Source organism: Simochromis diagramma, unplaced genomic scaffold (assembly GCF_900408965.1).
Source record: "Simochromis diagramma unplaced genomic scaffold, fSimDia1.1 OVJJ01000572.1, whole genome shotgun sequence".
Taxonomy (NCBI): Eukaryota; Metazoa; Chordata; class Actinopteri; order Cichliformes; family Cichlidae; genus Simochromis; species Simochromis diagramma.
The window spans coordinates 3141-18164 of record NW_024387514.1 but is presented as its reverse complement, the minus strand read 5'-3'; the positions used below and the strand labels follow the sequence as shown (position 1 = coordinate 18164).

General features: G+C 39.5%; 1 protein-coding gene and 1 long non-coding RNA gene across 2 annotated transcripts; one reads left to right on the top strand and one right to left on the bottom strand.

The window, feature by feature from the left end:
* Window positions 1-1478: 1478 nt before the first annotated feature.
* LOC120725835 lies at window positions 1479-3818 on the bottom strand. The gene is made up of 3 exons (XR_005694238.1): window positions 2891-3818; window positions 2717-2797; window positions 1479-1597 (listed from the first exon to the last, which is right to left on the bottom strand). It is a non-coding gene; the product is annotated as an uncharacterized LOC120725835 (long non-coding RNA).
* A 4034-nt stretch (window positions 3819-7852) lies between these two features.
* On the top strand, window positions 7853-12235 carry LOC120725836 (tripartite motif-containing protein 16-like). The gene is made up of 2 exons (XM_040018881.1): window positions 7853-8089; window positions 10506-12235. Exons 1-2 carry the CDS (start codon window positions 7853-7855, stop codon window positions 12198-12200), a joined length of 1932 nt encoding a protein of 643 aa, XP_039874815.1. The 3' UTR covers window positions 12201-12235.
* Window positions 12236-15024: the final 2789 nt, after the last annotated feature.

The following is a 15024-nucleotide window of genomic DNA, read 5'->3' as shown; positions in this document are numbered from 1 at the left end:
GCTGTGTTTAGGTATGTGTTTAATTCTGTCTGAGGATGTCTTCAGCATGAAATGATCATTTGCTCAGCTGCTGTGTTCATCTCTTATCAGACATTGGTTGGAACAGAGTTTTGTTGCTGACCATCTGACAAGAGGGTGAAGAAAAGCTTCAGGCTTCATTTGGACACTACGTTGGACAGAAGTCTCCACAAAAATGACTCAGAAACACAAATATTATTAATGAAAGTCCAAATGTCAAAAAGGGGTCATACATGATCCTGAGAAATGTCCTTGAACATTTGAACATGAGTCAGAGGTTGTCAGGTTTCTACACTGCATCGTGGCATCAAGCCTGAGATGTCTGTGGAAACAAGTATGGAGGACACAAATGCACAGACGCAGTCGAGCTGTTTACTGCTGATGAGGAAGGAAAATAGTCTGTTGGATATTAAAGCAGCATTTATTAGAGTAAGAACAGATACTTGTGTCCTTCATTTGATCCCCGTCAATTTACAGAAGACTTAAGGACCCTTTGACTTCTAACATACAGCTGCATGTTTACAAATTTTATTATTTATTTATTTCTAGCAAAGCGAGACTTTTACTGATTAAAGAACATATAATCAGACATATTACTGTTACTCTCTGAAAAGACCCTCACATAAGCAGATTTATCACAAGCAAACATCAAGACACATCCTTCATGGCTTAAAGTTGCAGTGGGACTCTTTCGCCATCTGGTGGTTGTAACAGTTATGACAACGGTTCCTGCATATATGTCCCTCCTCAGTGTGAAGAAGACTGGACTCCAAGCTGCTCCTGCTGATCACTGCGTGTTCCTCCTGTGTCTAAAATCTATTTCCATTATGAATCAGGAAACTGTTTTGCACCAATCAATAAAGCCAATAAAATACGTCACACACTAAGAAATAACAAAAAGGAATTGTGCATTTCAAGGAGATTTTTCCCTCGTTTTTTGAAATCATAAGATACAAACTAATGCAAAGACTGTCATGTTTTTCATAAGTTTGTAGAGACACTGTTCTGTTGTATTCTAGGACATCAGTCACTTTTTAAATGCATGCTGCTCCTCCTCCTCCTCATCATCATCATCAGCACCCATGACCTCCTTTTAGTCTTTGTTTTGTTATTTTTCAGAGTTCAGGAGACGTTCTTATGGATTTCCACAGTGTACAAGTACTGTTTAGAGCCTTTACCTAAAAGAAAAGAGTAAAGTACAAAGTAGATTTACTCACTGCAGGAAAATACTGCCTCAATCTGATATATTGTCTTATATGACAAACTGAAAGTGATGCATCAAAGTGTAAGCAGCATTTTCCTGTTACAGCTGGTCTAGATGGAACTGATCTGATCTCCTTTATGTGCAGGTAGATATCCAGTGGGTTTGCTAAGGGTCACAGATGAGGGGCTGTGTGAGATGTTTAATGGAAAGGAAATAAAACCATTGTTCCAGACCTGCAGCTAAGATACTCGAGTATCTTCAAGTATGAAGCTGAGTATTACTTCCATACTTTCCTCCACTGCTGATGACCTTGTTACCTGCTGCTCCCTGTTAATGATCAGCCTCAGTTCTGATAGTAAACTGTTGGCTCACGTTCTGTCAGGTTGTTGCTCAGTGACGTCTTGTTTTCATTTTCCTTCTTCTTCAAATGTGTCTTCCTTTAACTCTTTGCTTTTGTTTCTGCTTCAAACACCAAATGATACACGTGCTGCACCTCTGATGGTTTGTCAGAGAGCAGAACAATTTACATTACAGAGAATATTTTACAGTTGAACATAAACTTTCACTTTTTTCCTCTAAAGTGTGCTCACTGGTTTTTCCAGCTGCTGTGAGATGTTTCTGCCTGACTGTAAAGATGGAAATAAACACAGATGGAAACACTGAGTCAGAGTGTTGCTGCTGGTTAGTCAGTATATTAACAGAACATGGTTCATAAAACTGCTCCTACAACTGTTTTTGAATCATTTTTAAAGACACTTTATTGTTTTGTTTTTGTGTTTTGGCATTTCTGTGCTAATTTCTTGTTTTAATGGTACTCTAATTTAAACAGATTTTTCCTATTTTAATACCTAAATAAATAATCATTTATTTTTTGTTCATTTGTCTAAATTCTGGGAAAAGAAAGAAGTTTGTATTTGTTTAAGATACAATGAAATCATATTTTGACATATTGGAAGATGACATGGAGCTGAAAAAATACTACAGGTATAAATGGAAACTCCAGTTTATTTCTGTTATTTCCTGTGATAGTGTTTGTACACTCGCTCATGATAACTGTTCATTCAGCTGCTGTTTTTGTCTGCTGGACATCTTTAGCTTTCAGTAAGGATGCATTCATAGATCAGCACATCTTTTGAACCACATTTCTTATGAGACTCAGAGTTTACATTTTGGAAATGTGGTGAGACCTGGGGTAGAAAGAGACTGAAGCTTCAACCTCGGCAGTTTTGTGTGTGTCTGAAGCAGAAAGATAAGAACTGTGTGGCCAACTCATCACACACATAATCCTGAATCAGAAAACAGCATCAAGTGTTGTAATTGTTAAACACAGAAGTGTGATTTATATGTGGTTTTACTGATGGTTAACACAGTCGCACAAACACCTGGAACTGATCAAAATATAAAACAACATATTAAACATAAATATGTGCCAGTTACCAGAACTTATATGTGGTTTCACTGAGGTTTAATTATGCTCAGTTTATCAATACTCACTCATACAAAAGTTTGTTATGTTTTATTGATTGTTTGGCTTTAGGTTTTCCAGTTTTCCAGCTGCTGCTGTTTAATGTTTGCCTGGGAGAAGAAATTTCAGTTAGTGTGGGAAGTTTGGTTAAGCTGGTGGAAAACAATACTGTTACACTGACCTTTTGGATAAGATTGTCTTACCTGTGGTTTCTCTGATGTGCACGACAAAACAGTCTCCAGGCAGCTTGAGTGCCCATTTAAAGGTTCCTGGTGGTACCAAGTGATTGAAGAGAGGATTGAAAAGCCATATTAGTTTATTGTAGATTGTAGTCAGTTGGCCAAGCTTGTAATGAAAAACGGTTCATTACTCGAAGCTTTCATCACAGTCCTCTTTGGTGACATCTGGTGGACAAATATATGAAGAGCAGCTTGAGTCTGCAGCTTATAATGAACTGCTTCATTATGATTGCCCACTCTGCAGAGCTGACAGCTTGTGTTTGATGTCATGTGACAGTTCTGTGTGATATCGGGCTGATATGTTGCTTTGAACGTGAATTTTTGGGGGATGAAAAAATTATGTTATCATCGATCAATCATGTGGTCAGAAGAATCTGTGCTTACCTTGCAGGAATGTTTTAAATTTACAGATTGGGAAGTTTTTATTCAGTCTTGATGCTTTGGTGGATGTTAGCTCATATGCAGTTTTTTGTAAAGACATGATTATACCCCTTAAGCGTGCTAAAGTGTACCCTCACAATAAGCCATGGGTCACCAAATGCATCAAATCCTGTTTAAGGAAAAAGAGACAGGCTTTTAAAGAGGGGGCTGTTACTGACTTTCAGGCAGTCACCAAAGACTTGAAAATCGAGCTCTTGAAAGCAAAACAGATCTACAAAAACCTTCTTGAAAGAAAATTTGCAGTCAGATCATTTTAGACGGTTTTAAGTCAGACAGAGATTTGAATATGCTTGATGCTCGTTTTAGTTCTTCTGAACTGAAACAGAAACTGAAAGATACTCAACACTTCATCACTGAACTCAGCGATGTCCAAAAGGCCTTTCATACAGTTAATGTGAACAAGAGCCAGGGCCCTGATAACATTAGTGCCGCCTAATTAAATCTTGTGCTAAAGAGCTCAGTCCTAAATTTCAGCTTATTTTCAATAAATCCTTTCAAATACAAAATGTGCCCTCGCTTTGGAAGGAAGCTGTCGTCGTTCATGTCCCTAAATCTAGTCGTCCAAACGTCCTGAATGACTTCAGGCCTGTTGCCTCACCTGAGTTGTCATGAAAGTCTTTGAAAACATCATCAGAAATGTGATTATGGAAGAGATTGAATATCAGCTGGATCCAATGCAATTTGCGTGCAGGCCTAACAGAGGAGTGCAGGACGCGCTTTTGACTAAATCTGATTCTTAAACATGTAGAGAGTAAAGGGACTTTTGCAAGACTTCTTTTCATTGATTTTTCTTCGGCTTTTAATACAATACAGCCCCATATTTTAATTAAAAGACTTTTAGAAGAGTTTGAAATCAGGAAAAACCTGGTTTGCTGGATTTTAGATCTTTTAACTGACAGGTCACAAAGAGTGAGAATAAATGGGGTTCTGTCTGACCCAGTGTTCTCCTCCACAGCTTCTCCTCCAGGGTGTCTCTTATCGCCCTTATTATTCATTCTCTTTACCAACATGTGTCAGAGCAGATATGAAAACAGGGCCATCATTAAATTTACAGATGACTTTGTTATTGTCAGCTTACTGAAAGAGGGTGAAACTCACCACGGTCCAATCATTGATGACTTTGTTGAGTGGTGGGAGGAGTCTTATCTCCAATTGAACATATCTAAAACCAAAGATATGGTTATTGATTTTAGGAAACAACAAAATGGGCACAGAGTCACTTTAATTAAAGGTCAGAAAATAGAGCAAGTGCAATCATATAAATATCTTGGGACCATAATCAATGAAAAACTGAACTTTTATGGCAAATCGGTCTGTAAAAAGGGTCACCAGTGCCTTTACTGCCTCAGGAAACTTGCTCATTTCCACATCGACCGAAAGATTTGAACTTTGTTTTCTTGTTCTTTTATTGAGTCTGTTTTATCTTTTTGTTTGGTGGCATGGTTCAGTCAGACCTCTGTCACAGAGAAAAATTGACTGAATTAGTGAGTGAGATGGTCCAGTCGTCTGATAGATGAGTCACAGGCCTGTTTAGACTCCCTGTACTCTAAACAGGTACCACAGATGCTTAACCAATCCTTAAAAATGGTTCCCATCCTCTACGGGGTGGATTTAGCTTCTTTCTTCAGGACGGAGGTTTCTAGTTCCAAGATGCAGGACAAAGCATTATAAAAACAGCTTTGTCCCTGCTGCTGTCACTGAACTCAAGAAGAATTGTTTTTGATTTGATTCATTTTGTTTAATTACTAAATATGTGTTTTGTCAGGTTTCATTAGGTGTGTGTGTTTGTGAAGGGAGGCCAAATGCTATCATTGTTCTGTAAAGCACAATATTATAATAGTTGTGAGTATTGTGCTGTGAGGTCACTGCCTCCACCTGATTATGTAATTAACCAGCAGACTGGTACGTTTATATATAATATACTATAAGTTATATCATTATAATTATGTGTACATCATATTTCTTATGTACATTTTAGACCTGGGAGCAGAAATGCTGATGAACTGGTTTTTTATTCAGGAACAGGCAGAGCGTCCTCTCTTCCTGGCTCCATGTCTATAATTATGTCACACACTGATTCGCTCTCACAAAATCACCAAAACACAGCACAAATCCCACCAATGGTTCAATTCCTTATAAATCATTGAATCAGGTACTGAAGCAGTGACGTGCTGAATGAAGCTTCAGACGTCATTGATCACGTGACTCTGTTCAGTCAAACCAAGCCTCAGCACAGCGTTTCTGAAGCAGTGTGTTGATTTTTTGACACACGTGCCGGAGCTTCAGCTTCAAACGGGCCGTCACCATCAGAGTTGCTGGAACCATGTCCCACTACTGGCTACTCTGTTTTATTCTGTGTTAAGTTTTTGAATGTGAATTTTCTGTGTTAAGAATAACAAAGAAAATGTAATGAAGTGATTTTAAAGTTTAAACTTTGTGTTAAATCTTGTAAGTCAGAGAGAGATGAGGTGTGGGTGGACATCAGATGATCAAATGTCAACAACCTGATTGGCCCAAGTGTGAAGATGGGACGTCCAGTGAGGGAAGGGGGGAGAAAGGGTGAGCAGGTATAACAGTGAGGTGAAGAAGAGATTCGGGGTTCTTCCCTTTTGTCCTCTGTGAGATGAGCAGTTCAGAAGTTTGGATCTAAGAGGTTCACAGTTAAAATTCCAGCAGAGACGCTAAAAGGAGAACCACAGTCCAACCTGTGAATGTTTTTAACCCTTTGTGAAACAACAAAGGCATAAATATGATCATATCAATATTATCTACTGGCTCAGACTCATAGGATCAGGGATTAGAACTCCTTTTATCAGAGAGATGAAATCTACTTCCTGTACAGGGTTTTTTTGTGGGCCTACCGATCGACAGAAACTAGAGTCAATAAAAAAACTGGACATTGGCTCAATGTGTGTGTGGCACAGGGAAACAAGGACTGAGCGCTGTGTAGTCCCACATAAAGTCAGACACCTGCTCACCCTAGGTGGACCATGGCATGGTCTATATGGAGGATACAGACACTGCTGAAAACATGACTCTGTCTGGTTTGGATCAGCGGTCCCCAACCTCCGGGCCTTGGACCGGTACCAGTCCGTGAGTCATTTGGTACCGGGCCGTGAGAGTTGAGGCTCAGGTGTGAAATGTGTGGTTTTCAGGGTTTTTATCGGTTTTCAGCGTTATTTTGTCATCGTTTTTATCGTTAACTCTGTTTTCCTGGGTCTTTTCACGTGTGTTATGAATAACTCTTCTTTTTTTTAGTACCGGTACTAGTTTTATTTTGTTGTATTTTTCTGCGACACCCTAACCCTTAGATGTTTTTCTTCAAAATCTTTAAAATGAAAAGTTGTAATATATTCATATTCCAGGTATTCCTCATAAAGTATGTTTGTAACATGAGGCCATTTGCATTTTCATTTATTTTTTCATTAATTTAAAAAAAAAAAATGCAGTTTTTGTATCACTACCCCACTCTTCCATAAGTGGGGTCAAAAATGACCCCAAGCAGTTCCTGTGGAACCTTCTATGAAACTTTCATTCTTAGCAACTCTGACTGACCCACTTACACTTCTGATGGATCAGGAATTAATTTTTACACAGTAACATACACGATTTGTAGTCAGGGCTGCACATAAAGTGGTCCGCAGATGTGCATTCACTGTCAAAATAAAAGTATTCCCTGAAATTCATAGAATACGCGCTTCTTTTGCGGTGGAGGAACACCAAAGTAATTGCTTATGGAGCTTGCTTCTTCAACATCTTTAAGAGTTCTGAACAAATGTCTGTCCTCCTCCAGAACATCTTATGTACGCAAACGCGCATTCCAACTTCTTATCTGGTACGCGTCTTTTATTTTGACAGCGAATGCGCACCTGCGAACCATTTATGTGCAGCCCTGTTTATAGTTTCCTGTGCATTTCAAACATTGTCCTTTCTGATTTTTTTTTATATCTAAAGTAACACGGCTGCTATGAGGCCAGCTGTGGACCTTGCCCTATAAATGATCCAGGACGGATGGGATGAAGAGCCCATCAGCGGCACTGACTCAGAATATGATATCTCAGATATAGAGGACCCAGACTGTCCCCCCCCACTGAACAAGGCCAGTCAGATACAGAGGAGCCCTCTGATGAGTCCTCTGGAGAGGAAATGGATATTGAGTCTAACAGAATGAGCCCCTCTTACTGCTCTAGCCACAATATTCTGAATTAGTCGGCAGGGCTTGCACCTGGGTCTAGTACTTTCTTCCCAGTAAATGCATGGAAGATGTTCATGTCTGATAATATAATAGAAGAGGTGCTGACATGCACAAACATGGAGGCACAAAGAGTAGCCACAGACAGGGGAAAAGAGTGGAAAAATGTAATCAAACATTAGCTCCTGGCCTTCATTTGATTGACCATTCTTGCAGGAAGTGAGAAGAACTGGGATGTACCAGTCGGTGTGTTTTTTGGGAGTCCTCTGCATAACCCATTGTACAAGGCCACTATGTCAATTCAAAGATTTAAAGATATTCGCCGTTTCTTGCACTTCGATGACAAGAGGACCAGAGCCTACCGACTGAAAACAAACCACATGGCAGCTTTCCGCTACATATGGGACCTGTTCCTGGTCAACTGCAGGCAGAAATTCATCCTCAGTGATTGTGTTACAGTGGATGAACAACTTGTGCCTTTCAGAGGGAAGACCCAGCTTCTGCAGTATATGCGGAGCAAGCATACAAAAGTGATACAAGGATACAAAAACTGCAATTCCTTAAAATTAATTAAAAAATTAAAAAAAACGCAAAGGGCCACATGTCACAAACATTTTTTATGAGGAATACCTCAAATATGAAAATATTACAGCTATTTGTTTTAAAGATTTTGAAGACTAACAACCGAGTTTATAGCGAAATGCATGGATTCTATTTGGGGTCATTTTTGACCCCACTCGTGGAAGAGTGTAGGTATTGGTAGGTTGTGCATCCAAGAGTTAAATGCTGGTCTGTGAAAATATTGTCGGGTATAAACCGGTCCGTGGCGCAAAAAAGGTTGGGGACCGCTGGTTTAGATGATCAAATGTCTTTACTTTAGGAGGCTGTGGCTCAGAGTACATTCACATAATGCCTTTGAATAAATGTAAAAAGCTTGTTTTTCTCCTGCTTTGATTTCTTTGTCCAGGTAGAAATTCTGCTTTTTGCCTCTAAAATCTGAAACAGTTTGAAACAAAGTTTGGCGCTCTAATCCTCTCTGTGTTTGTCCTTTGGTCAGATGGTGATATTGAATGAAATATTCCAGTATTCAGTAGCTCAGCAGCTTTGTAACATGTGGTTTTGCACACTGTTCAAACCTCAGATGTTTGTGTAAACAAGTGTGGAGGACACAAACTCACGGGGGGAGGAACGACATTTACTGTTGATGTGTCTGACATTTAGTCTCCATGAGTTCTCATAAGACTGAAGAACTCTGTGATCTCTAACATGCAGCTGTATGTTTTGAAATCATGTGTCTCATTCTCTGGACTTTACTAGACAACGAGTGAAGAACATATAACGAATATCATCTTTAAAGTGATGAATAATAACTCTGCCTCTGTGTCTTCATAAAAAGATCGTACTTCTGAAAGGTCAGAGGGCAGCATCCACTCTGGGTTTACACAGTTTTGCAGCTTTAGCTCTTCTGAAGTTCAGCACCTGCTTTTTCAGCCAATCAGAAGCCAGTATTGTAGAGAGTTCATATTTCTTTTCATGCAATTGAATCATTTTGAATGTTTAGGTGAATATTTATATTTAGAGTATTTTCTCGATCAGTGTCTTCAGTCCTGACCCTGAGTGCGTACATTTAAAAATAAAGTGATATAACTTCTTTTACATTACTGTGAACTTCTTGTACAGTTTGACAGCTGATTGTTGTCGTGTTTGTCGTCATATGAAGATCGTTTCCTAAAGAGGACTGAACAGTCATTTAGCCTCTGGCTCCATCCATGAGTCTGATGTTTGCTGTATAATCTGTGCTGTTAATAGTGTAATGGAACATATAATTTGTACATATAATTTCATATGTAATTATGATGATCTTTACCCATTAAGATTTTAAATGAAACGATAAACAAAGACCAAGAAAACTGAGTTAAACTCCTGAGTCTACTATATATTTGCACCATGAAGAAATGAATTGTTTGCACCAGTAATAAATAATCAAATATATCAAATTATCATCAATGTTTAAATAAATGAACCATCGCACCAAACAAAACAACAATTCAACAGACAGTTCTATAAAACTGTGGATGATTCAAAGTGCTGCTATAACTGCACAACAAAACTGCAGTGAGAAAAGCTTTGGATGTTCAGTTTAGTTATAATGACAGTTAAACAACTAAAATACTCGATTAAGTAGGTGAGAAAAAGTTACATTTACTGGATCAGTTTAAGACCAAAATACATTTGAATGAATTACTGACATGGACACTTTGTGAAAAATTACTAAACAGTTCAGGCAAAATTTTACTAAAACCTTGAATTAAACTTGAAAGTTTTCATTTAAACTCCACTGTGACTGTGTACACAGGAAAAACTACAAAATAATGTTTGTTTGTTTGTTTTTGTAAACACTGTGGACCGATCTGCATTTGTTGTTGCTAAATTTAAATATTTGTTACTATTTAATGATCATAATCTCATTTGAACATAGGTTTGATTTAGTGGAGTCAGTTGTTCCCATGCATCATTCTGTAAGTGTGAGAATGAACTAAGATTAGAAAATGTCAAAATATAAAGTTTTTATTCATCACAGCATCCTAAACTTTGCTGAACTTTTTGAAATATAAAATGAACTCGCTGAGTGTTGACTGTCACATTTCAAAGCACCAAGTAAAGATAAACTATTAAACTTTAACTGGGTCAGACTTGTTACTGCATGTTGTAACCAAACATACCACACCCTGCATCATGTGATTGGCTCTTGGTCGCTCTGTAAGAATATTTCTTTAGTGCCTCCCTTCACAGATGTGTCTGTATCAGGATGGGTCTAAACAACATGGTGTAAATGCAGTTGCTGGTGAGCCTCATTTCCTGTAGGAGGTGAACAAGAGCAGAGATCTGTTTCCCTTCAGAGCACAGAGGTTGTTTCTGTTCAGAGGAAGTGAAACTGTCTGACAGTCACTGAGAGACGGTGAAACGGCACAGCACATGAATCAAATGGATCAAACAAAATTCTGCTGTTCAGTCTGTTTGGATCTACTGAAGGATCCGGTGGCTATTCCCTGTGGACACAGCTACTGCATGAACTGTATTAAAAGCTTCTGGGATGAAGAGGAAAAGAAGAAAATCTACAGCTGCCCTCAGTGCAGACAGACTTTCACAGCGAGGCCTGTCCTGTTGAAAAGCACCATGTTAGCAGATTTAGTGGAGGAGCTGAAGAAGACTGGACTCCAAGCTGCTCCTGCTGATCACTGCTATGCTGGACCTGAAGATGTGGCCTGTGATGTCTGCACTGGGAGAAAAATGAAAGCCTTCAAGTCCTGTCTGATGTGTTTGGTCTCTTACTGTGAGAAACATGTTAAGCTTCATTATGAATGTCCTGCATTTGACAAACACAAGCTGGTGGAACCCTCCAAGAAGCTCCAGGAGAACATCTGCTCTCGTCATGATGAGGTGATGAAGATGTTCTGCCGTACTGATCAGCAGAGTATCTGTTATCTCTGCCCTGTGGATGAACATAAAGGCCACGACACAGTCTCAGCTGCAGCAGAAAGGACTGAGAGGCAGAGAGAGCTGGAGGTGAGTCGACAAAACATCCAGCAGAGAATCCAGGACAGAGAGAAAGATGTGAAGCTGCTTCAACAGGAGGTGGAGGCCATCAATCAGTCTGCTGATCAAACAGTGGAGCACAGTGAGAAGATCTTCACTGAGCTGATCCATCTCATCCAGAAAAGAAGCTCTGATGTGAAGCAGCAGATCAGATCCCAGCAGGAAACTGAAGTGAGTCGAGTCAAAGAGCTTCAGGAGAAGCTGGAGCAGGAGATCACTGAGCTGAAGAGGAAAGATGCTGAGCTGAAGCAGCTCTCACACACAGAGGATCACATCCAGTTTCTACACAACTACCCCTCACTGTCAGCACTCAGTGAGTCTACAGACTCATCCAGCATCAATATCCGTCCTCTGAGCTACTTTGAGGATGTGACAGCAGCTGTGTCAGAGGTCAGAGATAAACTACAGGACATTCTGAGAGAGGAATGGACAAACATCTCACTGACAGTCACTGAAGTGGATGTTTTACTGTCAGATCCACCAGCAGAGCCAAAGACCAGAGCTGGATTCTTAAAATATTCATGTGAAATCACACTGGATCCAAACACAGCAAACAAAGAGCTGTTATTATCAGAGGGGAACAGAAAAGTAACAAACATGGATCAACAACAGTCTTATTCTGATCATCCAGACAGATTTACTTCGTATAAACAGGTTCTGAGTAGAGAGAGTCTGACTGGACGTTGTTACTGGGAGGTGGAGTGGAGAGGGAAAAGAGTTGATGTAGCAGTCGCATACAAGAATATCAGCAGAAAAGGAGATGAATCGGATTTTGGATGTAATGACAAATCTTGGTCATTATATTGTAACAACAATAGTTACACATTTTGGTACAACAAGATCCAAACTCCTGTCTCAGGTCCTCGTTCCTCCAGAGTAGGAGTGTACCTGGATCACAGAGCAGGTATTTTGTCCTTCTACAGCGTCTCTGAAACCATGACTCTCCTCCACAGAGTCCAGACCACATTCACTCAGCCGCTCTATGCTGGACTGACGTTTTACTATAATTATGGAGACACAGCTGAGTTGATTAAAGTGAAATAGACTGAAGTCTTTCATATTGTGGGTTTAAATCTGTATTTTAGTTTCATTTTATTTTCTCTCCATCATTTCTGCACAGAGATCAGCTGTCAGTCAAACATTATGGGTGGTACCTCCACATCTTCTAGTTGTTCTCTTGATGTTTCTGAGTTTTTAAAGGAGATCTTTCCTGTGACTGTTTATGGAGGCTATCACTGCTCATCATCATTTTGATTTACTAAAATATTTCTCCACATGAAAATGTAAACTTCTCTATCCTCTAAATGTTTCTGGAATATTTGTATTGAAAAATGTCGACATTTCTCTTCATGAGTATGGCAGACCATGTGTGTGTGTTTGTGTTTGTTTTTGTCAAAATCATCAAACAAATGAGGAAAAACTGTGATTTTAATGAATGAATTCATATATTGTGTTGATGTTTTATTGTGTGAATAAACTGGAAGGTTTGACTATAAATCAAACTTTGAACAAAGTCTTTTCTTCTGTCTTCATTCCAGGATCTCACTCAAATCTGACGCAGAAAATATGAAACTAATCTGAGAGAATAACTGAAGCAGTTTTCCTCCTGAAGCATCACAAAGTTCAGAGTTCATGTTTAGAGCAGAAGATTCAGCAGTCGCTCTGTGACCTTTCAACTTTCTTCACTAAAACAGCTTCATTACAGAGAAACAGTCACATTTTCTTCATGTTCTTAAGTCCTTTCAGATGTTTGTAATGGTCCTTGAATGCAGCATCAGTGTCGCAGGTTTAAAAGGTCACTTTCTGTTGTGTTCAAAGATTTCCTTCAGATATGGTCTTTAATCAGTAAAGCCAGTGATACAGCAGTGTCATTAGCTGTGTTATTGGCACCAGGCTGTGTTTATGTATGTGTTTAATTCTGTCTGAGGATGTCTTCAGCATGAAATGATCATTTGCTCAGCTGCTGTGTCTCATCTCTTATCAGACATTGGTTGCAATGTCATTGGTCATAGCAGATGGCCCCGCCCCTCCCTGAGCCTGGTTCTGCCGGAGGTTTCTTCGTATTAAAAGGGAGTTTTTCCTTCCCACTGTTCCCAAAGTGCTTGCTCATAGGAGGTCATATGATTGTTGGGTTTTTCTCTGTATGTATTATTGTAGGGTTTACCTTACAATATAAAGCACCTTGAGGCGACTTTTGTTGTGATTTGACGCTATATAAATAAAGTTTAATTGAATGGACACAGTCAAACTGCACGATGCAAATAAAATGACTAAAATCATCTTTCTTGTGGTTTTTTGACTTCAGACCAGCAGACAAAGCCGACAGATTCTAAAGTTGGGGAGAAATCTAGATTGTGTACTAAAACGTTTTCTTGTTATCAATAGACATTTGGAATGACAGTGTTATGACGTGGACCGAAAACGCAGACAAAGGAGAAAATCAAAGTTAAAAAAAAAAAAAAGAAATTTAAAAAAGGTGAACCGTTTCTTTTGGGCTGAAGTCAAAAATGGAAAACAATTAGGGCAAAACGTCCTGGGACAAACTAAACTACAAACTAAACTGGGAGCAGCTAAATTACTATGATGACTGAAACATGAAACTGAACCGGAACATGAAGAAAAAAAAAAACATGAGCATGAACCTGAGAAGTAGAAATAAAACGCTGTGACCAGACGTGACTTGACATGGAGAAAACACACAACCTGACAAAGAACAGGGGAAGGCAGAGGACATGAATACACAGAAGGGTAATGAGGGAAGTGGAAACACAGCTGACACAAATGTACCTGAACGCCACAGGGAAAGTACAACTAAACACACTGATTATGGAACAGAATCCACAATAAAACAGGAAACATTGAGACATGAACTGGGACACGCAAGCTTGACACGAGACAGAGGGAGCGAGACACAAAGGGAACCTACAGACGAGGAGATAACACATGGAAAAAAACAGAAAGAGACTCAAACAAGGAGACGAAGGAGAAACATAAACTAGGTGAAATCTCAACTAAACCCTAACTAATACCTAAACACCGGAACCTAACATATTTACAATGTAACATAAAGCAAACTCAACTCAGTTGTTGGTTGTTCTAAAGTAAAGCTCACAGTCTTAAGTGTTGATATTCAACACAAAGAAAAGCTCACGTGTTTGAATTTACTTACAATTAGTTTTTATAAATCTGACCGTAAACAATTTTTACAGGTTTGATATTCTTGGACACTCGATATCAGGTGAAGCGATTTAATAAAAATTATAAAATTTGTAATTTTATATGTCCCAATGAGTCATTTGCATTAAACAGTGACAGTATAACAGATTTGTCATTTAGATCCCAAATTTCTGAGAGAAATAGCTGAATTTAAAATATGGCAGACCTCAAATCAGACTTAATTGATAGAGATATATGCAAATGTGGTGGCACAAAGGTGGAAAACAGGTAAAGGCAACTAGATGGTGTTGACAGCGCCACCTGGGGAGGAAGTTACACCCCAGGAGAGGTTACAATAGCCAGTGCAAACGTAACAGTTACAAAAGGCACACGGGCTCGTTGTTAACCCTTTCATGGATGATGGGGGCGATCGTGGCTCAAGAGTTGGGAGTTCGCCTTGTAATCGGAAGGTTGCCGGTTCGAGCAAACCTTCCGATTCCGTTCGGTCGTTGTGTCCTTGGGCAAGACACTTCACCCGTTGCCTACTGGTGGTGGTCAGAGGGCCCGGTGGCGCCAGTGTCCGGCAGCCTCGCCTCTGTCAGTGCGCCCCAGGGTGGCTGTGGCTACAATGTAGCTGCCATCACCAGTGTGTGAATGTGTGTGTGAATGAGTGAATGACTGAATGTCGTGTAAAGTGCTTTGGGGTCCTTAG